This window comes from Scyliorhinus torazame, chromosome 25 (genome assembly GCF_047496885.1).
Source record: "Scyliorhinus torazame isolate Kashiwa2021f chromosome 25, sScyTor2.1, whole genome shotgun sequence".
NCBI lineage: Eukaryota > Metazoa > Chordata > Chondrichthyes > Carcharhiniformes > Scyliorhinidae > Scyliorhinus > Scyliorhinus torazame.
In genome coordinates this window covers 21,186,968-21,214,853 of record NC_092731.1, presented here as the reverse complement: position 1 = coordinate 21,214,853, position 27,886 = coordinate 21,186,968, and the positions used below count along the sequence as shown (strand labels likewise).

Genomic DNA, 27,886 nt, shown 5'->3' with positions numbered 1-27,886 from the left:
GCAGCCGCTGGAAGATTCTGGAAGCGGCGCCGCGCGAGAGCCAAACGGCCCCGAGATTCAAACCGGCGGCACCGGGACTGAGGAGTCGCCAGGCGCGGGCCAGCCGCTATTCGGAGGTGGGAGGGCGGTGAGGACCGGACTCTGTGGCCGGGATGGAGGAGGGCTCATACCGGGTGGTGTCGGCGCCGGCGGTCGAGGTGCGAATCAGCAGCTCGCTTTCGTCCTTTGTGTCGGAGAAAAGATTCAACCGCGGCGTCACCGTGTCCGAGCTGAAAGTGAGTCACCGGCGGGCCTGGGGGATCTGCCATCCGCGAAATTTAAACCCTCCCAGGCGGCGGCTGCGGGGCCGGGCCGAGTGTCCGCGGCCGAGCCAGGCGGGGGCGGGGCCGGGCCATCTGGAGGCGGGGCTGATTGTTCAAGGGCGGGGTCCGCGGGGGAAATGAGGGCGGGACGAGGCATTCGGGGCGGGGTACGTAGGGAGTGGGCGGAGTCAACGCGTGGACACTGCCTCCCGGGCCTGCGCCGACTCGGGGCCGGGTTAATTTATGGTGGGCGGGGTCATAACGGGAGTGGGGCGTCGGGATCAGATTGTGATAGGCGGGGTTTAAGGTCGCACATGCGCTCCTTGCCTTGACAGATGTGTCAAGTGCCATTGAATCAAAGACTTTATCGTCCAGAAGGAGGCCTTTAGGCCCATCGTCTGCACCAGCCCTTGGAAAGAGCACCCTACCTAAGCTCACACCTCCACCGTATCCCAGTAACCCCACCTAACCTTTTTGGTGTCTGAGAGGGCAAGTTAGCATAGCCAATCTACCTAACTTGCACATCTTTGGACTGTGGGAGGAAACCCGGAGCACCCGGAGAAAACACACGCTGACACCGGGAGAACGTGCGGACTTTGCACAGACCGTGACCCAAACTGGGAATCAAAGCTGGAGCTGGGAAGCAACAGTGATAACCACTGCACTGCTGTGCCGCCCAGCTCGGGGTGTGGTGCCAGGTATCCAATCACCAAAATCACACCTTCCCAAATGCGCTCTCTACCTCCAACCTCATGGCAGCTTGCCATAGATCACTGGGCGGCCAGTGGAAACATTTCAAAGATACCCCGAAAGCCTATTTTTGAATAATAATAATCTTTATTGTCACAAGTAAGCTTACAGTAATCTTTGTCACAAGTTGGCTATGAAGTTACTGTGAAAAGCCCCTAGTCACCACATTCCGGTGCCTGTTTGGGAGAATTCAGAATGTCCAAATTACCTAATACCACGTCTTTCGGGACTTGTGGGAGGAAACTGGAGCACCCAGAGGACACCCATGCAGACACAGGGAGAACGTGCAGACTCCGCACAGACAGTGACCCGAGCCGGGAATCGAACCTGGGACCCTGCATTGTGACACCATAGTGCTAACCACTGTGCTACTGTGGGTTTGCTTTGACCTCAAAAGCAGAGAAGAATGTGCTCTGGACACATTCAGGAGTAAAAGGAAACCTCAAGAAGGTGTGCAACCCCCCCCCCCCCCCCCATATTGACCACCGACTAACCATAAGATGTAGGAGCAGAGTTTGTCCACTCAGCCATCAAGTCTGCTCCGCCATAGGGTCAGATGATGTGGAGTCTGTGTGGGTAGAGTTGAGGAACCACAAAGGCAAAAAAAGCATAATGGGAGTTATGTATAGGCCTCCTAACAGTGGTCAGCACCTGGGGCACAAAATGCACCACAAAATAGAAAGGGCATGTCAGAAAGGCAAGGTCACAGTGATCATGGGGGACTTCAACATGCAGGTGGACTGGGTAAATAATGTTTCATTCATTGAATGTTTACAGGAGGGCTTTTTGGAACAGCTTGTGATGGAGCCCACGAGGGAACAGGCCATTCTGGACTTAGTATTATGTAATGAGCCAGACTTGATAAAAGATCTTAAAGTAAGGGAACACTTAGGAGGCAGTGATCATAATATGGTAGAATTCAGTCTGCAATTTGAAAGAAAGAAGGTAGAATCAGATGTAAAGGTGTTACAGTTAAATAAAGGTAACTACAGAGTAGAACAGCAATGGCAGGAGTTTCTGGGAGTAATTGAGGACACAGTACAGAGGTTCATCCCAAAGAAAAGAAAGGTTATCAGAGGGGGGATTAGGCAGCCATGGCTGACAAAGGAAGTCAGGGAATGCATCAAAGCAAAAGAGAAAGCCTATAATGTGGCAAAGAGTAGTGGGAAGTCAGAAGATTGGGAAGGCTACAAAAACAAACAGAGGATAACAAAGAGAGAAATAAGGAAAGAAAGGATCAAATATGAAGGTAGGCTAGCCAGTAACATTAGGAATGATAGTAAAAGTTTCTTTAAATACATTAAAAACAAACGGGAGGCAAAAGTAGACATTGGGCCGCTCCAAAATTACGCTGGTAATCTAGTGATGGGAGACAAGGAAATAGCTGAGGAACTAAATAAGTACTTTGCGTCAGTCTTCACAGTAGAAGACATGAGTAATATCCCAACAATTCAGGAGAGTCAGGGGGCAGAGTTGAATATGGTAGCCATCACAAAGGAGAAAGTGCTAGAGAAACTAAGGTCTAAAAATTGATAAATCTCCGGGCCCAGATGGGCTACATCCTAGAGTTCTAAAGGAGATAGCTGAAGAAATAGTGCAGGCGTTAGTTATGATCTTTCAAAAGTCACTGGAGTCAGGGAAAGTCCCAGAGGATTGGAAAATCACTGTTGTAACCCCCTGTTCAAGAAGGGAAAAAGGAAAAAGATGGAAAATTATAGGCCAATTAGCCTAACCTCGGTTGTTGGCAAGATTCTAGAATCCATTGTTAAGGATGAGATTTCTAAATTCTTGGAAGTGCAGGGTCGGATTAGGACAAGTCAGCATGGATTTAGTAAGGGGAGGTCGTGCCTGACAAACCTGTTAGAGTTCTTTGAAGAGATAACAAATAGGTTAGATCAAGGAGAGCCAATGGATGTTATCTATCTTGACTTCCAAAAGGCCTTTGATAAGGTGCCTCACGGAAGACTGCTGAGTAAAATAAGGGCCCATGGTATTCGAGGCAAGGTACTGTTGTAGGGAAAAATCCCTTGTACCAGTGCATTCAAGAGGCCGAGTCTCAAGGCAAGGTTCAAAGCGTTGTTCCTTATTGTACAATTACTGAAGCCTTCAGGGAGACCCACGCAGCCAGCTCAAACAGTGGCTTGGCCCACGTTGATCTCGACAATTACACATTCGCTCTGGATTTTTATAGGAATCCAAATTCGAGCGGGAACATTTGCTCATACATAATAGTTAAAAACTGGCGGGTAGTTTTGATTTAGATCTCTCAGACAGGTTTAAACTGAGAATATGCATCCTATTCGGCCAGGAAGCTCCCTGGTAGACTTTGTCAATTTGCATCTGTATGGTGTGTGTATGTGTTGATGAGATTATCTGTGCTCGCTCCGGTGTCCCTTGTGAATTTGCATCTGTATGGTGTGTGTCCATGTTGATGTGATTATCTGTGCTCGCTCCGGTGTTCCTCACTTTTCTAATGTGTTTTCCATTATCTCCCTGATGTGTCTCCTTAACTAAATCGACCTCCGATGTCTGTGGCTGTGCTATGCTTTTGTTTCTGTGTTTGCTAGATGAGGTGTTAATGTCATCTTTGTCCTGTGTGTGTAGGGGACGCCAATCTAATCTATGCATTTCTTTTATTCCTTCTATTCTGGTTTCTTTGCCTGCCTTGGCCATTTTATTTATATACTATTTCATTCTTTCATAAGTCTTTGTAATACAGTTGTGCCATATATCCCACTGCCAGGGTCTTGACTCGCAGATATCCCGATCTCCTGGCCATGGGGCCGTTTTAAGATGCAGCCTCGTGCTGTTGCTGGGCAGAACAAGGGTCTTCCATCAATTTCGAATTAAAGGTCTCTCAGCTGTGCAGAAGGGGATTTAAACAAATGTCCATCCGGGTGTCCCCTTCTGCATTGTGGGCACATTATAAACGGTGCCAATCAGTCCAATAAAACAGTCCAATGAATGAAGAATGTTTGATGAGATGAGATAAAAATATGATCTTGGAAAATGGCCTACTTCAGTACTAACATGGATTGACGATTGGCTGTCAGGCAGAAGGCAGAGAGTTGGGATAAAAGGTTCTTTTTCGGAATGGCAACCCGTGACGAATGGTGGCCCCGCAGGGTTCAGTGTTGGGGCCACAGCTGTTCTCTTTGTATATTAACGATCTAGATGACGGGATTGGGGGCATTCTGGCTAAGTTTGCTGATGATACAAAGATAGGTGGAGGGGCAGGTAGTAGAGGAGCTGGGGAGGCTGCAGAAAGATTTAGACAGTTTAGGAGAGTGGTCCAAGAAATGGCCGATGAAATTCACCGTGGGCAAGTGCGAGGTCTTGCACTTTGGAAAAAAGAATAGAGGCATGGACTATTTTCTAAACGGTGACAAAATTCATAATGCTGAAGTGCAAAGGGATTGGGAGTCCTAGTCCAGGATTCTCTAAAGGTAAACTTGCAGGTTGAGTCCGTAATTAAGAAAGCAAATGCAATGTTGTCATTTATCTCGAGGCTTGGAATATGAAAGCAGGAATGTACTTCTGAAGCTTTATAAAGCACTAGTTAGGCCCCATTTAGAATACTGTGAGCAATTTTGGGCCCCACACCTCAGGACGGACATACTGGCACTGGAGCGGGTCCAGCGGAGATTCACACGGATGATCCCAGGAATGGTAGGCCTAACATACGATGAACGTCTGAGGATCCTGGGATTATATTCATTGGAGTTTAGGAGGTTGAGGGGAGATCCAATAGAAACTTACAAGATAATGAATGGCTTAGATAGGGTGGACGTAGGGAAGTTGTTTCCATTAGCAGGGGAGACTAGGACCCGGGGGCACAGCCTTAGAATAAAAGGGAGTCACTTCAGAACAGAGATGAGGAGAAATTTCTTCAGCCAGAGAGTGGTGGATCTGTGGAATTCATTGCCACAGAGGGCGGTGGAGGCCGGGACGTTGAGTGTCTTTAAGGCAGAAGTTGATAAATTCTTGATTTCTCAAGGAATTAAGGGCTATGGAGAGAGAGCGGGTAAATGGAGTTGAAATCAGCCATGATTGAATGGTGGAGTGGACTCGATGGCCGAATGGCCTTACTTCCGCTCCTATGTCTTATGGCCATTCAATCGTGGCTAGTATTTTTCTCATCCCCATTCTCCTGCCTTCTCCCCATAACTCCTGATCCCTTATTTAAAAAATTTTTTTAGAGCACCCGATTCATTTTTTCCCATTAAGGGGCAATTTAACGTCGTCAATCCACCTACCCTGCACATCTTTGGGTTGTGGGGAGCGTAACCCACGCAAACACGGGGAGAATGTGCAAGCTCCACACGGACAGTGACCCAGAGCCGGGATTGAACCTGGGACGTCGGCGCCGTGAGACAGCAGTGCTAATCACTGTGCTACCGTGCTGCCCTTGATCCCCTTATTAATCAAGAACCGGGGACTTCCGGTTGCGGCGATGCCCTGCTAGCCGCACGTTTCGGCGGCTCCAGCTCCGACGGACCTTCGGGCTCTTTTAAGAGCCCCAACGGGAAATTTTTGGGCGACGCAACCCGGTGTGGGGTGAGTGAATAGGGAGGTCCCCCCCCCCCCCCCCCCCCCCCCCAACGAAAGAGGAAAATATCGGCGGCGGCTGCTGCAGCGCGAGGAATCGTCGACGAAAGGGACAGAAAGGGAGAAGACACAAGATGGCGGCGGAGAAAGCCCAGGCGACATGGGGGCCCCGAGCAAGACGAATTTCTGAGACGGTGTGTGGAGCTACTAAAGAGGGAGGTGCTGACCCCGATGCTACAGGCAATTGAGGGGCTCAAGGAGGCACAAAGGACCCAGGAGACAGAGCTTCGCGTGGTGGAGCAGAAGGTGACGGATAATGAGGACGAGATCCTGGGCCTGGCGGTCAAAACACAGACGCACGAGGCACTCCATAAAAAGTGTATTGAGAGGATTGAGGCCCTAGAAAACAGAGCGCGAAGGAAGAGCCTTCGGATACTGGGTCTCCCTGAGGGAGTGGAAGGAGCGGACTGTGGAGCTTATGTAAGTACGATGCTAAGCTCATTGATGGGAGCTGAGGCCCCTGCGGGCCCCTTGGAGGTGGAGTGGGCACATCGGATCCTGGCGAGAAGACCAAAAGCGGGAGAACCACCCAGGGCGACAATCGTGCGATTTCACCGCCTTAAAGATAGAGAAGAGGTCCTGAGATGGGCTAAAAAGGTGCGGAGTAGCAGATGGGAGAATGCAGTTGTACGGGTGTACCAGGATTGGAGTGCGGAGGTGGCGAGAAGGAGGGCGAGTTTTAACCGAGCCAAGGAGGCGTTACACAAAAAGAAGGTGAAGTTCGGGATGCTGCAGCCGACACGACTATGGGTCACGTACCAGGAGAGACACCATTATTTCGATACGGCGGAAGAAGCATGGACCTTTATTAAAGAGGAGAAATTGGATCGGAACTGAGGGACTGATACTGTAGGGAATGTTATTGTTATTGTTGATGTAAATAGAGAAGTAAATTGGGATGGGGGAGATACTAGGAAATGTGGGCGCCGGTGAGGGGGGAAAGAAGGGACATAGGCGGAGAATGAGGAATGGGAGGGGGAGAGGAAAGGGAGCTGCGCCACAAGAGGCGGGTCAGATAAAGGGATGTTCCCACGCCAGAAAGATTATGGCGGGAAGACAGGCGCAAGGCGGATGGGAGTTCCCCACACGGGGGGGGTCAAGGAGTGAGCAGGAGTAGCCGGGGTCAGTTGAAGTCAGCTGACTTGCGGAAGTAATCACGCTAGAAAGGGATCTAGCGGGGGGGGGGACAACTGGGTTGCTGCTGCGGAAATCAAAAAGGAAATGGCTAAAGAGTGGGTGGACGGGGATGGAATGCGACGCCTGGGGAGCGAGTGGGAGCGCGGAGGCGGGATATGGGACTGGCCTAGAGAAGGTGATGGCTAGTCGACACGGGAGGGGGGCAGGTAGCCCCCTAGTGAGGCTGATCACGTGGAACGTGAGAGGCCTGAACGGACTGATTAAAAGGGCCCGAGTGCTCGCGCACTTGAAAGGACTAAGGGCAGACGTGGCTATGCTCCAAGAGACGCACCTGAAGGTGGCGGACCAAGTTAGGTTAAGGAAAGGATGGGTGGGACAGGTGTTCCACTCAGGACTAGATGCAAAGAATAGAGGGGTGGCCATATTGGTGGGAGACGGGTAGCATTTGAAGCAAAGAACATCGTAGCAGATAGCGGGGGTAGATATGTCATGGTGAGTGGCAGGCTGGAGGGAATGGAGGTCGTGTTGGTTAATGTATATGCCCCGAATTGGGACGATGCGGGATTTATGAGACTAATGCTGGGTCGTATACCGGACCTGGAGGTAGGAAACTTGATATTGGGAGGGGACTTCAATACCGTGCTGGACCCAGGGCTAGATAGATCCAGATCAAAGACCGGAAGAAGGCTGGCAGCTCAAGGGGTTTATGGACCAAATGGGGGGAGTGGATCCATGGCGATTTCTTAGACCGAGGGCCAGGGAGTTCTCCTTCTTCTCCCATGTCCATAAAGTGTACTCCCGGATAGATTTTTTTGTTCTGGGAAGGTCGTTGATCTCAAGGGTGGAAGAAGCTGAGTATTCAGCCATAGCGGTTTCGGACCATGCCCCACACTGGGTGGACCTGGAACTAGGAGAGGAAAGGGAGCAGAGAGCACTCTGGCGATTAGATGCGGGATTGATGGCGGACGAGGCAGTGTGTGGAAGAGTGCGGGGGTGTATTGTGAGATACCTGGAGGTCAATGACGACGGGGAGGTCCGTGTGGGAGTGGTATGGGAAGCACTAAAAGCGGTGGTCAGAGGAGAGCTGATCTCCATTGGGGCCCACAAAGGGAAAACAGAGGCCAAGGAAAGGGAAAGATTACTGGGGGAGATTTTAAGGGTGGATAGGGAATTTGCAGAGACCCCGGAGGAGGGACTGTACAGGGAGAGGAGACGACGCCAGACGGAGTTTGACCTCCTGACCACCAGAAAGGTGGAGGTGCTGTGGAGGAAGGCACAGGGGAGGAGGTATGAATATGGGGAAAAGACTAGTCGCCTGCTGGCTCATCAGTTACGAAAGAGGACAGCGGCGAGGGAGATAGGGGGAATTAGAGACGAAAAGGGAGCCACGGTGCGAAGAGCAGGGAAGATAAACGAGGTGTTCAAGACCTTTTATGAGGGACTGTATAGGTCCCAACCCCCAGAGGGAGAGGAGGGGATGCGGCAGTTCCTGGATCAATTGAGGTTCCCGAGGGTGGAGCAGCAGGAGGTGGAAGGCCTGGGGGCACCGATTGGGATGGACGAGGTTATTAAGGGGCTGGGGAACATGCAAGCAGGGAAGGCTCCGGGACCAGACGGGTTCCCGGTGGAATTTTATAGAAAATACGTGGACTTGTTGGCCCCGTTGTTGGTGAGGACTTTCAATGAGGCCAGGGAAGGAGGGACTTTACCCCCGACAATGTCGGAGGCGACGATATCGCTAATTCTGAAGAGGGATAAAGATCCGTTGCAGTGCGGGTCCTATAGACCTATTTCATTATTGAATGTGGACGCCAAATTGCTGGCAATGGTACTGGCATCGAGGATAGAGGACTGTGTCCCGGGGGTGGTGCATGAAGACCAGACAGGGTTCGTAAAGGGGAGACAACTGAATGTCAACGTGCGACGACTATTAGGGGTAATAATGATGCCCCCAGTGGAGGGAGAGGCAGAGATAGTGGCGGCAATGGATGCAGAGAAGGCGTTTGATAGGGTGGAGTGGGAGTATTTATGGGAGGTGTTAAGGAGGTTTGGGTTCGGGAACGGGTTTATTAGCTGGGTCAAACTTCTTTATGGGGCCCCAACGGCAAGTGTAGTCACGTGTCGGCAAAGATCGGAGTATTTCCGATTATATAGGGGAACAAGACAGGGATGCCCACTATCTCCACTGTTGTTCGCGTTGGCAATTGAACCTCTGGCCATGGCGTTGAGAGACTCCAGGAAATGGAGAGGGATGATTAGAGGGGGAGAAGAACACTGAGTCTCGCTATACGCGGATAACCTACTGTTGTATGTGTCGGACCCAGCGGGGGGGATGATAGAGGTTATGCGGATGTTGCGGGAGTTCGGAGATTTCTCGGGATATAGGCTTAACATGGGGAAGAGTGAACTATTCGTGATACACCCAGGGGACCAGAGTAGAGAGATAGAAGGCCTGCCTCTAAGGAAAGTGGAAAGAAACTTCCGATACCTGGGGATTCAGATCGCTAGGAGCTGGGGAACCTTGCACAGACTTAATCTGACACGATTGGTAGAACAAATGGAGGAGGACTTCAAGAGGTGGGACATGCAGCCTCTGTCGTTGGCGGGCAGAGTGCAGGCAATTAAGATGATGGTCCTCCCGAGGTTCTTATTTGTATTTCAATGTCTCCCTATACTAATCACTAAGACCTTTTTTTAAAAAATAGACAGGAGCATCACGAGCTTCGTGTGGGCAGGGAAAGTCCCGAGGGTAAGGAGGGGGTTCCTACAACGTAGCAGGGACAGAGGAGGACTGGCGCTACCGAATTTGGGTGACTACTATTGGGCCGCCAATGTGGCGATGATTCGTAAATGGATGATAGAGGGAGCGGCGTGGAAAAGACTGGAGAGAAAGTCCTGTAAAGGGACGAGCTTAGAGGCGCTGGTGACGGCGCCGCTACTGCTCTCACCAAAAAAGTTTACCACGAACCCGGTGGTGGCGGCAACATTGAATATCTGGGGACAATGGAGGTGACAGAGAGGTGTGCGGGGAGCCCTGGTGGGGTCCCCAGTCAGGAACAACCATAGGTTTGCCCCAGGAAGAATGGATGGAGGATTTCAGAGCTGGCACCAGTTGGGAATTAGGAGGGTGGGAGATTTATTTATAGATGGGACGTTTGCGAGCTTGGGAGCATTGGAGGAAAAGTATAAGTTGCCCCGGGGAAACTTCCTTAGATATATGCAGGTGAGGGCGTTCACAAGACAACAGGTGAGGGAATTTCCGCTGCTCCCGGTACAGGGGATTCAGGACAGAGTGCTTTCGGGGGTGTGGGTCGGAGAGGGCAAGGTGTCAGAGATATACCGAGAGATGAGGGAAGAGGGGGAGGAGTTGGTGGGCGAATTAAAAGGAAAGTGGGAAGAAGAGCTAGGGGAGGAGATAGAGGAGGGTATGTGGGCTGATGCCCTAAGCAGGGTAAATTCCTCTTCCTCGTGCGCCAGGCTTAGCCTGATTCAATTCAAGGTGCTACATAGAGCACACATAACGGGAGCAAGACTGAGCAGGTTCTTTGGAGTGGAGGACAAGTGTGGGAGGTGCGGCGGAAGCCCGGCAAACCACGCACATATGTTTTGGTCGTGCCCGGCACTGGAGGGGTATTGGAAGGGAGTGACGGGAGTGATTTCTAAGGTGGTGAAGGCCCGGGTCAAACCAGGCTGGGGGCTAGCTCTATTTGGAGTTGCGGATGAGCCGGGAGTGCAGGAGGCGAAAGAGGCCGATGTTGTGGCCTTTGCGTCCCTAGTAGCCCGGCGTAGGATTCTACTCATGTGGAAGGAGGCGAAACCCCCCGGACTGGAGGCCTGGGTAAACGATATGGCGGGGTTCATAAAACTGGAGCGGATAAAGTTTGCCCTGAGAGGATCAGCTCAAGGGTTCACCAGGCGGTGGCAGCCATTCCTCGACTACCTAGGGGAACGTTAGAGGGAAGACAGATGACCAGCAGCAGCAACCCAGGGGGGAGGGGGGGGGGTGGAAGTTTTAGTTTATGTTGAACGATTAGATTACCATGTTGATTAGCCATTTGTTTATTGTTAAACTTTCTTTACTGTTATGTTTGATCTGTAAAGGGAAAAAATTTTGATCGAAAACATTTCAATAAAACATATATTTTTAAAAAATTAATCAAGAACCTATCTATCTCTGTCTTAAAGACACTGAGTGATTTGGTCTCCACAGCCTTTTGCGGCAAAGACCCACAGATTCACCACCCTCTGGCTGAAGAAATTCCTCCTCATCTCTATTTTAAAGCATTGTCTCTTCAGTCCGAGATTGTGTCCTCTGGTTCTAGTTTTACTACAAGTGGAAACATCCTCTCCACGTCCACTCTTTCAACTGACTGAGTGCTTCCCAAACATAACCCCTGGGGATGATGGTGTTCATTCCCGGAGTGGCAGGGCCATTGAGTGTTTTTAAGGCAGAGGTAGATAGATTATGGACTCAAAAGGGGTCCACGGTTACCAGGGTTGGGCAGAATATGGATTTCAGACCACAATCAGATAGATCATGATATTGAATGGTGGAGCAAGCTCAAAGGGCCCAAAGGACCTGCTCCTAATTTGTTTGTTCGTATTTGAAGGGACCTCACAACTGTCAAAAATCAGTCCGAGCTCAGCCTTGGAATTCACGGCAGCAAAATCTGGCCCCGCTCAGGATCATGATGCACAGATTGTGAAGCCCTGGACTAATGACTGACTGATTGAGAAATGTGGATTTTGGATTTGTTTTTCACCTGAATGTTTTCTATCAACCTTTTCCGTCTCCTTTATCTTGTACTGACTTCTTGTACTGACTTCACCTCATCTCATAGCCTCTACCTTTCTCCCCCTCTTCTCTCCCTCCCTCCCTCTCTCTACTCTTGAGATTCCACGGCATGCACCCTCCTCGCTCTGAGGGACCACCATTAGTTAGTCACATCCAGCAGGCAGCTAGAGCCAGTAGGTGCTACAGAATCTTTAGTAACTGGCTATATGCAGCTTATCATAGAATCCCTACAGTGCAGAAGGAGGCCATTCGGCCTGTCGAGTCTGCACTGACCCTCTGAAAGAGTATCCCATTCCCCTGCTCAATCCCCGCAACCTCACCTGACCTGCACATCCTTGGACACTAAAAGTCAATTTAGCACTGCAAATCCATCTAACCTGCACATCTTTGGACTTTGGGAGGAAACCCACGCAGACACGGGGAGAACGTGCAGACTCCGCGCAGACAGTGACCCAAGCCGGGAATCGAACCTGGTACCCTGAAGCTGTGAAGCAACTGTGCTAACCACTGACAATCGCCCAAGGCCATAATTGAACCCGGGTTCCTTGCGCTGTGAAGCAGCAGTGCTGACCACTGCCACCCAACATGATTTCTGTAATTTGTTTGGCTGTCTTTATTCACAGCTAAAAGCAAACTAAACTTTCTCTTTGCTTAAAGGAAAGCTTTTGTATGCATCAGGGTGAGGCAAACATTATGATATGGGACCATTTTTCCACTTTATGTATATGATGTCAGCATTGGAAAGTTCAGATTATGTGCCGATCAATATACCCTGTCTCAACTGGTTTCTCAAAGAAACGTTACAGACGTGCCATTCTAAATATCTGCCTCAAATCAGTAGAACACCAATTTATTTGGGGAAAATTAGAAGGATGAAGCACTGACCTGCAGCCACTGTGAAAGCAAGCATACATATTAACATACAAATTAGGAGCAAGGGTAGGCCATTGACCCCATCAGGCCTTGTCCGCCATTCAATTTGATCATGGCTGATCTGATTTTACCCTCAACTTTACATTCCTGCCTACCCCCTATAAACCTTTCACCCCCTTGTTTATTAAGAATCTATCTACCTCTGGCTTAACGATATTCAAGGACTCTGCCTCAACCAGCTTTTGAGGAAGAGAATTCCAAAAATCTCTGTCCCTATTTTGAATCAGTGACCCCGAGTTTTATATTCTGCCAGAAGAAGAAACATCCTTTCCATCCAACTCGCCTCAGGATCTCAGCTGTGTGCAGTTCTGTGCACTGCAGCACAGGGTTATCCTGTCCTCGGACTAGAATCTGGCAGATATTTGGTATTGGGCACTGACAAAAGATATGGCCATCTGGTGGGACAGGTCAACATTTTGAAATGAATACTTTTGGTAAAGGTAAAGATTGGAGTCGAGAAGGACATTCAACCAGGATAATATGGCAGAATCAAAGAACTAATTGATCGCTTCCTACATTACAACAGGGGCTCAAAAGTACTTCATTGGATGTAAAGCACTTTGAGATGACTCGTAGTCCTGAGAAGCACAATATAAATGGATGTCTTTCTTTTGCTTCTCCCTCCTTAGCTTTAGTGTTGAAGCAAAAATCCTGCTCGATGGATGTAATTTGGTATTAATTGAGAGCTAAATATACAGAATTAGAAATGTGCTGTTGGGATTATTGTCTCCTGTAAGGTGCACAGCCACACTGCAGTCTGGAACACACTGCACTGCAACAGATTGCACATAGCAAAAGTTCCCTCTAATACATAAATTACTCCGGTTTGGGAATAGAACAGAGGGTATTGATGATATCTGGATGTTCTGTCTTTGCACTTTTAAACTATATTTACTCAAGATGTGGAAAAATAAAGTTTATTTTAATGTTGGCCTTTAAGCCTAATGTTTTCACAAGTATTTTTCTGGGGGGAAAAAAGAATGCTTGCACAAGTTAGGTGCTAATTTGTGAGCTTTGCTTTCCCAGGATCTGTATGTTTTGCGAGCCTGCCATAGAACCTGCACATTCCTTCACACCCATTGTTTCGGAAAGTCGTTGGTTACTCTCTTGCTGTGGAATCCACAACAATTTTAACTTGTGTTCACCCTTAATGTCGTAAAACATCCCAGGACATTTCACCGGAGCATTATGAAACACAGTATGACTGAGCCACATGGGGAGACATTGGATCAGATGACGCAACGCTCAATGAAAGAGAGTGGTGGGTGTTGGACAGGCAGTCATATATTTTCAACACAAGGCTGCCGAAAGCATAATAACCTCTGTGGAGTTGGGTCACAGAACAGGCTCGAGGTGCTGGCTGTTCTCATGTGCTCTGTGAGGTGTGTGCATGTGCAACAGTCCAGAAGGTACCATGCAAGCTGCTCACAAGTTGTTCCATTCAAGATAATGCATGTGTTATTCAAAATTGAAAGGTACCATGCACACTGCAAAAAGGTAACAGGGAAAATTGGCACGAATGATGCAATGAAGAGAGTAGTTAAGAATTAGTTTTAAGGCATATAACCCCACTGCTATGGATATCCAGTTTCTGTTAAATCCTCAATATGTTGTGAGGAACCTGTTTTTAAAACCTTGCTGTTCTTTGTTTACAACAGTGCAAATTGGAGCTGATTGTGGGCTCTCCAGCCACCTGCATGGAGCTGCAGCTCTTCAGTCCAGATGACAAATTCATTGGCTTGCTGAACCAAGATGATGCATTGCTGGGTTCCTATCCAATTGATGATCGCTGCCGAATACATGTGAGTATAGCACAGTCACACCTATCTTCAGTAAAGCTCATTGAATGTGAACCTCAATGAGTCCAATAAAAGGACCTTTTTAAAAAAAATCTACTTTTTCATATTCCTTTCGTTTTAATTGTCCTTGATCCCATCAAGTGCCTTTTCAATCTTCCTTGTTGCCCACATTATCATCTATTTTAAAAATTCATTTATTGTATGTGGGTGTTGCTGGCCAGGCCAACATTGGTTGGCCATCCCTAATTGCCCCTTGAGAAGGGTAGTGGTGAGCTGGCTTATTGAACTGCTGCAGTCCATCTGTAGGTACACCCATAGTGCTGTCAGGCAGAGAATCCAGGATTTTGACCCAGCGGCAGTGAAGGAAAGGTGATTATAGTTCCAGTGAGTGGCTTGAAGGGGAATTTTCAGGTGGTAGTGTTGTTGTTTTCTCTAATTCCAGCCTTTGAACACCATCTAGGCTGGTACGTGAAAGCAGAATTAATCTAATTCTCCACACTTGTGCCTGTTCTTCTTTTGGATGTGATGTTAGAGTAATAACAAATTTATGTCTTTTCATAACCCTGGCTCTATTTGAAGTTGTTCAGGAAACTACTGTTATTTGCATCATTATTATCCTACCAAAACCCACTAAATTGTTGTTTGATGTATTGCTGAGAAGAGATACATCGGAACTTTTAGTCTTGCACTAATCATGACACTTACAAGAAGGGACTTACGGTGACGCCATGTAAAGACGACACACAAAAAGTGGCTTTGTATTTGATCCTTTTTACCTATTTCACCCCCCCCCCCCCCCCCCCCCCCCCCTGGATTTTCTGAGCCCAAGCCCAGTGAGTTGAGTAGGTGAACTCTTTCCTAATGGAGGTATGTCGAAATCATCGTCAAAGAAGCCCAATGTTAAAAAGGCTCAGGAGGGAAACCCATCGAAGGAAGGAGATGGCCGTCATGCCACAACATTAAACACGTTGGTTGTGGTAATGGTGCAGGAGCTTAAAAGTCAATAAACTAATGGACAGGCAGCCCGAGCGGCAGGGCCAGGAAATTAAGGAATCTTTTAAAGCGGCTTTGGGCCTGTTCCATGAACAGTTGATGCGAACTTCGAAAGTGGTGCAGGCACAAGGCAAGACCCTAAAAGGGGTCGAGGGGCCTTGTCGAAGCATGAGGATATGTTTGCCTCAATGGAGGCAGAGTTGCTGATGGTGGCGGAAAGTAAAAAAGGCTTGAAACTCAAATTGGAGGACCTCGAGAATAGGTCATGGCGGTTAAACCTCAGGTTGGTGGGGCTGCCAGTGGGAGCGGAGGGCCAAAAGCCGAACCAGTATTTTTCTTGGCAGGTGGGGGAAGATGAGGTATTCGTCCCTCCAGAATTGGTCAGAGCACGTCGGGCGATCAGGCAAAAGCCAAGACCGAATGAGCCACTGCGGGCGGTGATAATCCACAATTATCAAAGGAAGGAGAGGGTCTTGGACTGAGTTAAAAGGATTCAGAATATTGACTGGGACGGGCTTACGATCTGAATATATCAAGATATTGGTACTGAATTTGCAAAGAGGTGTGCGGCCTTCAGTAGGCCGAAGGCGGTATTTTATAATGGGGTGAGGTGTGGGGCGGTGTACCCGACGCAACTATGGGTTACAATGGATTCAAATGATCACTTTTTTGATACGCTGGAGCAAGCAGAGGCCTTCATCCTAGAGAAGAAGTTGGGACGGTTGTGTCTAGGACTATTTTAGATTCTGTGTACGAAGGGGAGTGTTTGTACGAAGGGGAGTGTTTGTACGAAGGGGAGTGTTTGTACGAAGGGGAGTGTTTGTACGAAGGGGAGTGTTTGTATGATGTAGTTATGCTGCTCTGTTTTTCACTGTTTCACTTTTGTTCTGTTGCGGGAGGGAGTTGGTTGCAAAAGGGGATTGGTATGTGTTCTCTTGTTTTTATTTCTCTTGGCGGGGAAAGAGGTTTAGGAATCATGTTCGGATTTGGGCACAGTTGGGGAGGGGGTGGAAGGGACGTTTTAGCTGTTGTTTGAGGGGACATGTTAAGGGGACCTTGTTTGGGAGCTGCTTTGCTAGCAATGAGGAGTGGAGAGGCTAGCAAATGGGAGTGGAGTGGGGGAAGAGAGGCTGCGGATGCTGTTTGTTTACGGTTCCGGAGAAGTTTGGGATTGATCCTGGGTATATTGAAGAGGTTCAGTTCCTTTTCAGGCTATAAACTAAATGTTGGGAAGAGTGAATATTTTGTGGTTAGCTCTCTTAAGGGGGGGTGTTGGGTTGGGGACATTGCCATTCCATCGGGTGGGGACCAGTTTTCGCTATTTGGGGGTTTAGGTGGCCCTGAATTGGCCGCGACTTTGTAAACTGAACTCTTCAGCTTGGGAGCAAGGTTGGAGTGGACTTGCAGAGGTGGGACAGCCTTCCACTGCCACTGGCGGGCTGAGTTCAATCTATTAAAATTAACATTTTGCTGCCAATTGTGTTCTTACTTCAATGCCACCCAATTTTTTTCGGGAGATGGAGTGGCTCATAATGGGCGTCAAGGGCAGCACAATGGTTAGCACTGCTGCATCACAACGCCGAGAACCCAGGTTCGATACCGGCTCTGGGTCACTGCCTGTGTGGAGTTTGTACATTCTCCCCTTGCCTGCGTGGGTTTCGCCCCCACAACCCAAAGATGTGCAGGGTAGGTAGGTTGGCCACACTAAATTGCCCTTTAATTGGAAAAAATTAATTGGGTACTCTAAATTTAAAAAAAAATAATAATGGGCTTAATATGGGTGGGGAGAACAGCTTGGATTCGGAGATGGGTCCTACAGAGGGGAAGGCAAATGGGGGAGAGGGGGGGTTGGCAGTGCCAAACCTGTTGTATTATTACTGGACGGCCAATGCGGAGAAGGTGTTGGGGTAGTTTGAGGATCAGGAAGATAATTGGGTCCAGATTGAGTTGGGGTCATGTAGAGGGACAGGTCTGGAGGCCCTTTTGATGGCATCTCTGCCATTTTCGACAGCAAAATATTCTGTGAATCCGGTGGTAATCTCGAAAAGTATGGCGGCAACTCTGTCAGTACTTTAAGTTGAGGGCGGTGTCAAGGTGGGTCCCAATCTGTAGGAATAGTTTGAGCTGGCAAAATTGGATGTTACATTCAGGGGGTGGAAAGACAAGGAGAGGGTGAGGGATTTGTTTCTGGGGTGGGTGGTTTGTGAGCTGGGAGGAATTGAAGGAGAAAGCAGGGTTTGGGAGACAGGATAGGTTCCAATAGTACCAGGTGCAGGACTTTGTTCGGGGTTAAACCAAGTAGTTGGATTGGTCAAGGCATTGCCCTGAGAAATGAGTCAGTGAATGGCTGTCACTTACTTTGTTTAGCTGAAACATGTACAATGTGGGTACATGTTCTTTCTGTCTGTAAAGAACAGGGCCCTGTGTATTAATATATATAGCTTCCAGTACGCACAAATGTACCATACTGCGAGCCAGACTGACGATCACTAATTTTCAGTGTGCTAAGAATTATGCTGCCAACCAATTTAATTTGTCAGTTGAGCTTGCAGTGTGGTCCGTTGACCAATCGGTCAAACTGCCTGGTTAAATTTCAAACAATGCTTGGCACTTAACTGTCAGTCACCTGGTGCATTCCCCATGGCAACACCTCTACCAATCAATCAGTTCTTTCTTTTCGTACAGAATAAATTGTTGTTTTTGCCTGATATCTGTACTCTTGAGAGTGTCCTGATGAATGCAAGTCAAAGCTTCAAATGTCTCTTTCTCTTTTGTTTCAGCAACAACTAAACTGTTTGTCTCGGTCATGTTTGTCTGAAACTGTCTCTTTGAGGGAGCAGGCTGAAAACAAAATTATTACTGCCCGTGTCCAATTTGTAGCACTTCAGAAACAGCTGCTGCCCTGTGGAGCCTTTTGGAATATCCTCAGCAACGTAAAACAGTGTTTGAAATTCTGTGGAAATTTGAGTGCATTCAGTAAATCCTATCTTACTGTTTCTCTTTCAAACTATATCCAGGTTAAAATCTTTCATTTATCGCCCCTTACTGACCAGACCCAATTTGAAAATCATAGAATCCCTACAGTGCAGAAGGAGGCCATTCGGCCCACGAGTCTGCACCGATCCTCTGAAAGAGCACCCTATCTAGACCCACGCCCCCACCCTATCCCCATAACTAGTAACCCCACCTAAATATTTGAACACTAGGGGACAATTTAGCGTGACCAATCCACCTAACCTGTATATCTTTGAACTGAAATAAATCGCTGTCCCACCTATCCAAATGCCCCTTGGACCAAGTCATCACTTTTGGCCACTCTCACTCCTGCTCCGCAATCTTTTTTTAACATATAAATTAGAGTACCCAATTCATTTTTCCCAATTAAGGGGCAATTTAGCGTGGCCAATCCACCTACCCTGCACATCTTTGGGTTGTGGGAGCGAAATCCACTCTCACATGGGGAGACTGTGCAAATTCCACACGGACAGTGCCCCAGAGCCGGGATCGAACCTGGGACCTCTGCGCCGTGAGGCTGCAGGGCTAACCACTGCACCACCATGCTGCCCCTCAATCTTTAATTACTATAGCTAATTGTGCATAAAACTTGATTGATTTCACCACATGTTCAGTTAAAAAGCTGGAAATACAAAACAAAATTGTTGAATAGGTTAGTAATTTGTGTACAAAATCAGCTTAGACACCCTAAATTCTTTTGAATGGGGAATGATTGAATATGTTTCTCTGTAAGACCACCAAAATAACATGAATGTGTGCTGAAACATGCAGCTTCTGATAATCGAATCCCTACAATGCAGAAGGAGGCCATTTGGCCCTTCCAGTCTGCACTGACCCTCCGAAAGAACACCTTACCTACGGCCAATCCCCCTAACCACATCTTGACTGTGGGAGGAAACCGGAGCACCTGGAGGAAACCCACACAGACACTGGGAGAAAGTGTAAACTCCACACAGTTACCCAAGGTCGGAATCGAACCTGGGTCCCTGGCGCTGTGTGGCAGCAGCGCTAACCACTTTGCCACCGCGCCGCCCTTCATGTTGAAGGATGAAAAAAAAAAAATTGGATTGCTTTTTTTTCCACTTCCTGGAATCTGAAAGAATGAATTAGATTAACTTCTTTGAATGTTACGTAAGCCTTTGAGGTGGTATGAAATCACCACAATGGAATGAATTCATTTCACTTCATTGCTCCTGAGCTGACAGATGGGAATTTAATAGTACTCTTTAAAGTTTTAATAATCCCGCATTTGATAAATCGAAAGGATTCACCAAATGACTGAAATACCAGGTGGTTGCTGGTGAGGTTCGACTAAGTTCAGATAGAAATCCTATTTTGGTGCTGTACAGAAGAACAGTGCTTGATAGAATTTGGTTTGAGTTTCTGGAGCAGATTGTCTCCACCCACTGGCACAGTGCAGAATGGTTATTATCATTTTCCTTACCTAGGGTGATTATTTAATATTTGTTTTGTAGGTAATAGACCAAAGTGGGGTGAAGATTGGAGAGTTTGAGGATGTGTCTAACGTTATAAAATATGAAATGTCCAATGAAGCCTATGATAAGAGATCAGGTAAGATGGCTTTGGAAGCAATGTCTTGTGCTGGCTTTTTTCAAAGAAAATACTCTAACCATGGAATGATTCAGTCTTGCATTCTATAACGTGTAGAATTGTTTTTGGAAAATGGGCTGAGAGTTTATGGTTCCATTTCTGATTTTCTTATTTAACCACTAGTTACTTCATGTGGCCAGGTTCTCGCTGCCAGAATGCTCTTAAACCAGGCACTGTGTATGCAGGAGTCACCTGAGCTGACACTTTTTTTGAAAGAGGATTGCAGGTGAAGTGAAGGAATTCACATGCAACACTAAATCTGGTTTGCAACGTGATCTTTTTATTGTGTTCAAATATACCTTTGTCACACGCATTGTCTGTAAGTAGCAGACTTCTGGAAAAAACACTACCCATTCGGGGATCCCTGTGATGCTGACTTTCTGTAAATTGTGAAGGAGTGCCCAAGAACTACATAGACCTAGATGATTCATTACATCCGGATAGCTTTTGTGAATAAATCTTTCCCCCCCCCCCCCCCCCACCACCACACACACACACACACACACACACACACACACACACAAATGAGGTAGCACTGACAAAACGACAAAACACCAGATGCCAACCCGTCCACCTGTCCCATTGTCCCATTCCCTATTGCTGTCTCGGGACTCGTCTCATTTAACAATGTAATGACATTTTGTCAGGCGGATATGAACTGCGCAAACTGCATTTTCAGCCAACGTTAAACGGCATAGTCAGCTAAATTGTGTACCCTGCCACACTAAACCTGAAAGCTGATCCTGAGTATGAGCGACATTTAAGCACATCATTGTTTCTAGCCGCAATACAAAGTCACCAAACATTGGGCAAAAAAGAAGAAAACAAAAAAACCTTAATTGTCCCAAGATACTCTAATCCTACATATATATGTATTCATTATATCTTACAGAGACATGGCCACAATTTGGGCACCTTCCTAATAGTTACCCTGGATTTTCGTCAAAAAGCAGATTCCTTGGGGAAAATCCACATTTTCTCAAATAGCGTGGAACAGTGAATCCTTAAACCATTGGAGTATGCACCAGAAAAATGGTGTGTAAAAGGTGTATCCTCCTGATCTCTGAGGTAGTGAAAGCACTCCTGACAAACCATTTTTTGCTAAGGCTAAAAATACTTCTGAAGTTTAGCTATGACTTTCATTTTAACAATGCATTTCACTAAACCCCCAAAATAGTCCTGTACAATAATTGATATTTACAGTTCTTAAGTCATTTTTGCATTGGTGATGAGAAGCTTTGAGAACTGATTCTCATGGAGGCCCTTTCAATCTCCCAACCTGGTCAGAGCAATGCAAAAACAGGGGATTTAAACTAGAGATTGGGGGGGGGGGGGGGAAGGGAAAGTCAGGGAACCAAGAGGTGAAGTAATCAGTGGGAAGCGTAGCTGCTTAAGAATACAAAAAAGCACGAAAAGACAGAACTCAGGAGAGGTTACGATAGTCCCCATCCCACAAAATATGACAGTGTATGGAAAGGCTCAGTAAACCAAGGTCCACCACACTAAGAAAACAAAAAGGGACAGTCAATAGAGAATTAAAGGTGCTATATTTAAATGCGCGCAGTGTACGGAACAAGGTAGATGAGCTTGTGGCCCAGATTGTGACTGGCAGGTATGATGTGGTAGGCATCACAGACGTGGTTGCAGGGGGTTCAGGACTGGCATTTAAACATCCAGGGATTCACAACCTATCGAAAAGACAGAGGTGGGCAGAGGGGGTGGGGTTACCTTGTTAATTAGGAATGAAATTAAATCAATAGCACTAAACGACATGGAGTCAGATGACGTGGAGTCTGTGGGTAGAGTTGAGGAACCACAAAGGCAAAAAACCCATAATGGGAGTTATGTACAGGCCTCCTAACAGTGGTCAGGACCGGGGCACAAAATGCACCGTGAAATAGAAAGTGCATGTCAGAAAGGCAAGGTCACAGTGATCATGGGGGACTTCAATATGCAGGTGGACTGGGTAGATAATGCTGCCAGTGGACCTAAGGAAAGGGAATTTATTGAATGTTTACAGGAGTGCTTTTTGGAACAGCTTGTGATGGAGCCCACGAGGGGACAGGCCATTCTGGACTTAGTATTATGTAATGAGCCAGACTTGATTAAAGATCTTAAAGTAAGGGAACACTTAGGAGGCAGTGATCATAATATGGTAGAATTCAATCTCCAATTTGAAAGAAAGAAGGTAGAATCAGATGTAAAGGTGTTACAGTTAAATAAAGGTAACTACAGGGGCATGAGGGAGGAACTGACGAAAATCGACTGGAAGCAAAGCCTAGTGGGAAAGACAGTAGAACAGCAATGGCAGGAGTTTCTGGGAGTAATTGAGGACACAGTACAGAGGTTCATCCCAAAGAAAAGAAAGGTTATCAGAGGGGGGATTAGGCAGCCATGGCTGACAAAGGAAGTTAGGGAATGCATCAAAGCTAAAGAGAAAGCCTATAATGTGGCAAAGAGTAGTGGGAAGTCAGAAGATTGGGAAGGCTACAAAAACAAACAGAGGATAATAAAGAGAGAAATAAGGAAAGAGGGTCAATTATGAAGGTAGGCTAGCCAGTAAAATTAGGAATGATAGTAAAAGTTTCTTTAAATACATTAAAAACAAACGGGAGGCAAAAGTAGACATTGGGCCGCTCCAAAATGACGCTGGTAATCTAGTGATGGGAGACAAGGAAATAGCTGAGGAACTAAATAAGTACTTTGCATCAGTCTTCACAGTAGAAGACATGAGTAATATCCCAACAATTCAGGAGAGTCAGGGGGCAGAGTTGAATATGGTAGCCATCACAAAGGAGAAAGTGCTAGAGAAACTAAGAGGTCTAAAAATTAATAAATCTCCGGGCCCAGATGGGCTACATCCTAGAGTTCTAAAGGAGATAGCTGAAGAAATAGTGCAGGCGTTAGTTATGATCTTTCAAAAGTCGCTGGAGTCAGGGACAGTCCCAGAGGATTGGAAAATCGCTGTTGTAACCCCCCTGTTCAAGAAGGGAAAAAGGAAAAAGATGGAAAATTATAGGCCAATTAGCCTAACCTCTGTTGTTGGCAAGATTCTAGAATCCATTGTTAAGGATGAGATTTCTAAATTCTTGGAAGTGCAGGGTCGGATTAGGACAAGTCAGCATGGATTTAGTAAGGGGAGGTCGTGCCTGACAAACCTGTTAGAGTTCTTTGAAGAGATAACAAATAGGTTAGATCAAGGAGAGCCAATGGATGTTATCTATCTTGACTTCCAAAAGGCCTTTGATAAGGTGCCTCACGGGAGACTGCTGAGTAAAATAAGGGCCCATGGTATTCGAGGCAAGGTACTAACATGGATTGACGATTGGCTGTCAGGCAGAAGGCAGAGAGTTGGGATAAAAGGTTCCTTTTCGGAATGGCAACCGGTGACGAGTGGTGTCCCGCAGGGTTCAGATTTGGGGCCACAGCTGTTCTCTTTATATATTAACGATCTAGATGACGGGACTGGGGGCATTCTGGCTAAGTTTGCCGATGATACAAAGATAGGTGATGGGGCAGGTAGTATGGAGGAGGTGGGGAGGCTGCAGAAAGATTTAGACAGTTTAGGAGAGTGGTCCAAGAAATGGCTGATGAAATTCAACGTGGGCAAGTGTGAGGTCTTGCACTTTGGAAAAAAGAATAGAGGCATGGACTATTTTCTAAACGGTGACAAAATTCATAATGCTGAAGGGACTTGGGAGTCCTAGTCCAGGATTCTCTAAAGGTAAACTTGCAGGTTGAGTCCGTAAATAAGAAAGCAAATGCAATGTTGTCATTTATCTCAAGAGGCTTGGAATATAAAAGCAGGGATATGCTTCTGAAGCTTTATAAAGCATTAGTTAGGCCCCATTTAGAATACTGTGAGCAATTTTGGGCCCCACACCTCAGGAAGGACATACTGGCACTGGAGCGGGTCCAGCAGAGATTCACATGGATGATCCCAGGAATGGTAAGCCTAACATACGATGAACGTCTGAGGATCCTGGGATTCTATTCATTGGAGTTTAGGAGATTGAGGGGAGATCTAATAGAAACTTACTAATGGCTTAGATAGGGTGGACGTAGGGAAGTTGTTTCCATTAGCAGGGGAGACTAGGACCCGGGGGCACACCCTGAGAATAAAAGGGAGTCACTTTAGAACAGAGATGAGGAGAACTTTCTTCAGCCAGAGAGTGGTGGGTCTGTGGAATTCATTGCCACAGAGGGCGGTGGAAGCCGGGAGGTTGAGTGTCTTTAAGACAGAAGCTGATAAATTCTTGATTTCTCGAGGAATTAAGGTCTATGGAGAGAGAGCGGGTAAATGGAGTTGAAATCAGCCATGATTGAATGGTGGAGTGGACTCGATGGGCCGAATGGCCTTACTTCCGCTCCTATGTCTTATGATTGAGAAAATGGGCGCCAGTCTGGCTAAATGACTATCCAAGCAGGCACAGTGGTGAGATGGCAGCATTCCATATTGATTTAAAGTAGTGTTGCCTGATCTCTGCTGGGCAAATGGGAATGTGGACAAAATGAACCCTCATCATACTGTTTCCTTAGCTGATTAACTACCAGTCAACAGTCTGGCCTGCTTTCCTCAGTTATTTTACCCAGCTTCTAATTTCCATTTTTAATCGTATGATCACTCTGGTTTAAAAAAACCTCTCAATTTATCAACACCTGTAAAGGGGAAATAGTAGTGGTTTCCAACTTAGATCTATCTATGTGGGAAGGGGAGTTACAGGGTGCACCTTGAAGAAAACACAGAGCTGGTGAGTGAAGTTTAGTGTGTGGCATTAGTAAGGGAGTTTCATTCCGCTCCTCATATGCATTTGTTCAGTTAGCTTTTATATTAGGTTTTTGAACTGTGTTCCAACAAATGTGGTGAGAGAAGTTAGCTGAAATTGCTTCTGGCTGTTTATAACCAAACAATTAATCGGTTTCTATTTTAGATTCGATGCGTTTGTTCCTGAAACGCAGTAAACTGGGCTTGTATAATGAAGAACAGAAAGCAAAGAATGAGATCGAACTTGAGCAGAGGGTACAAGAAGAAAAGACTTTGGCTGGTGCCATTCTAGTTGGTGCAAGATGTGAGGTTGTAATCTCGGGCCAGCCAATTAAACGTGGCACAGTAATGTATGTGGGTAAGTTGCTGCTGACTTGACAGTAGAGTCCACAATTTAAAGATCTTCACATTTTTTCAAATGTAACATATCCTTTTGCCAGGCATTCGATATTTCCCTTCCCCCTCCTTTTTCTCCCCCAGTCCGGCCACTTCATCCCTACACAGATTCCTTTGTGTTGATTGAGATGAAACGTAGAATCTTAGTAGCCCCATTAGAGCGATGTATTTGTGGCCCATCTAGACTGGGAATGCCTTGTTGGTTGGGCTGTTGCCAATAAAGGAATTGCTATTTTAAGAGTCCCTGTTTATTTCCTTTGTTGCCATTTATTTTCTTTTATTATTTTGGTTTGTGGAGCTATAGTAGGGATGTGCCATTAAGCAGAAGATTCAAAGTTGAAACAGCTTGCTTGCTGGGACAGTGTGTACCCAGGTTTTGTATTTTGGAGAGGAAAAACCAGACTCCTGAATCAAGTGGATCTTAGGAACCAGCTTTGGAGGGAGTTGGTTTGATTGGTTAACTGGCAACCGGTGGATTGGCCAGGGACAGTGTTCTGCCCGGCAGCGGTCGGTGATTCGTTCCAGTGTGATGCTGACACTCGCTCTCTCCCTGAAATGATGCTGGGTCTGCAGAAAAGGTTCACACAACCTTGCCCGAGAAAACCATCTCCAGCCTAGAAGGAAGTAGTATTAAAACAAAGGTCTGAACTTCAGAAAGACATTTACTGGAAGTCATCCCAGTGCACCCAAGATCCTTATCCTTTTATATTATTTTATTTTCCTTTCCATAGCTCTTTCCCCTCTGTGTTGTGTGTGATTTCCTGTTTAATTATAATACTGTACGTAATAAAAGGTTACTTGTGTTTTAAATGATAAACCTAACGACTGTAATTGATTGGGGCTCAACCAAAGACCTTGATTATTTGAAATAAAATCTAATTTCACCTGTGATGCCACTCTGAGTCAAGTTGACCACGCATCAGCCCAGGGTATTGTGACACTTTAAAGTAGCTTTGGTTCCTGTTACATCGCACACTATTGATTTTGGCTAACTATATTGAGCAACATGACAGCATTTAACTGGGAACATTTGTCTACCAACTATAACACATTATGGCCTCGATTGGATACTAACCCCAATGCCCTTCTTTATTTTGTCTGTTTACACGTGGCATGCTTCTGAGATGTATTCTGAAAAGTGTTCAAGAAAATGTGTTCAGGTTGTTGGTTCCAGTAGAGCAGTTTTGAACATGAGACAGGATCCACGGGCCTATTTGGAGCCCAGCATCTTCACCCAGGAGCCCATTCTGTGCCTCGTCGTGGGTCCCAGTTGTACGTTTCACTGTCACCTGAGTGCAGATTCACAATAAACATTCACAAGCCCAGCCTGGGTTTACATATTGTCTCAAATGTAAACAGTAGTTTTTCTGTTTCAGGTCAAACGGATTTTAAACCAGGATACTGGATTGGACTGAAATATGATGAACCTTTAGGGAAACATGATGGAAGGTAAAGCCTGTGATGTGAAATTCAGTTGTTGCCACTAATTGGACAATCACCTGTGCTGAAATAACATTTTGAATGTAAAATTGTCATAGTCAAATTGGTCTGAGTTCTTTGCTCGTCAGATAACTGCTTTTGTTTTTTCCTCTACAGTGTGAACGGAAAGAGGTATTTTCAGTGTCAGTGCAAGTACGGTGCATTTGTGAAGCCACAGTCCGTAACAGTGGGAGATTATCCGGAGGAGGACTACGGTCTAAATGATGAAATGTGAATGCTAATTGTCTACATCTTGGAATTGTTGCCACATTATTTGTGGACTTGTGTCCTGATGATCCTGAATACAATGATTCCTTCTTGCAGCCACATTCACACGATTGGAGTTCCTGAAAACATCAGGACTTTGCTGTTTATTTGTTTTACACGCTCTGCAGATAAGAGTTTGGCCTGTGATATTTGCAAGAGTAATATTCGTAAATTACTAGCTGACACTAGTTACTTGCAAACCGGCATAGAATTTGCAAAGTACAGTGGCTTCAACAACTAGCCATTACCTGAGTCACTGTTGGCATCTCTATGTAAACACTCAAGTAAAAAGTTGCTACACCTAATGTAAACCATGGAAATTAATATTACATTGCATCAGACCACAGCCATGGCTTAACAATGTCCGTCACTACTCATTTTATATACATTTATGAAAGAACAGTGTTCGTCCCTTCTGAACCTTGTCTTTTATATTCATGTATTTTGCTCACTCGGGCAGGGGTCTGAGCATTTGACTGCAGTAATCGAGCAACTGCTGATTGCCACAACAAGAACTTTTAAATAATATCAGCTACCCTGATGATTACCATTTTAACTTGTTTCTTGGGATAGCAAGTCACAGCCACGCTTGTTGTTGAATTCTTTTAACTTGCTGTGTGACGCCTGTGGGTACAATCTCTGTAAGCAAAAAGCTTAAAACCTGGCATCCGCCCTGCCTTGATTCTGCTGAGTTCATGCAGAGGACAATGTCACATCAGCTGTGTAAAAGGTTAGATCGTAAACATGTCTTATTTTTTACTCGTATTTAAAAAAAAATGATTTTCTGGTGAGTTTATAACACCTAATTGAGATTTAAAGTTTGCATTATCTTGCCAAACACCCACCTTCATCTATTTGAAAAAGAGGGGGCAGTGATTTACTCGTGTGTCACTGAAATGTTGCTTTATTACCAGGGTGTGCACATAACATTTTTGTGTTGAATGAAAAGGACATATTTGTTCCCGCCTTAACTTTACTGTTTCTCGCTGATGATCACTTAAGTGTAGTGAGCAATTTAACAATTAAAATACAGCGC

At 46.4% G+C, this 27,886-nt stretch overlaps 1 protein-coding gene across 1 annotated transcript; it reads left to right on the top strand.

Moving 5' to 3' along the window:
* Positions 1–27,087, top strand: tbcb (tubulin folding cofactor B). The gene is made up of 6 exons (XM_072490145.1): positions 1–275; positions 14,184–14,327; positions 19,808–19,904; positions 24,875–25,066; positions 26,481–26,553; positions 26,701–27,087. The coding sequence occupies exons 1-6, from the start codon at positions 153–155 to the stop codon at positions 26,816–26,818; spliced, it is 747 nt and encodes a 248-aa protein (XP_072346246.1). The 5' UTR covers positions 1–152; the 3' UTR covers positions 26,819–27,087.
* Positions 27,088–27,886: the final 799 nt, after the last annotated feature.

Coding starts and splice junctions, on each gene's coding strand:
- tbcb (XM_072490145.1), top strand. CDS start 153: ATGGAGGAGGGCTCATACCGGGTGGTGTCGGCGCCGGCGGTCGAGGTG. Junction 19,905..24,874: donor AGCCTATGATAAGAGATCAG/GTAAGATGGCTT, acceptor TTTCTATTTTAG/ATTCGATGCGTTTGTTCCTG. Junction 26,554..26,700: donor TTAGGGAAACATGATGGAAG/GTAAAGCCTGTG, acceptor TTTCCTCTACAG/TGTGAACGGAAAGAGGTATT.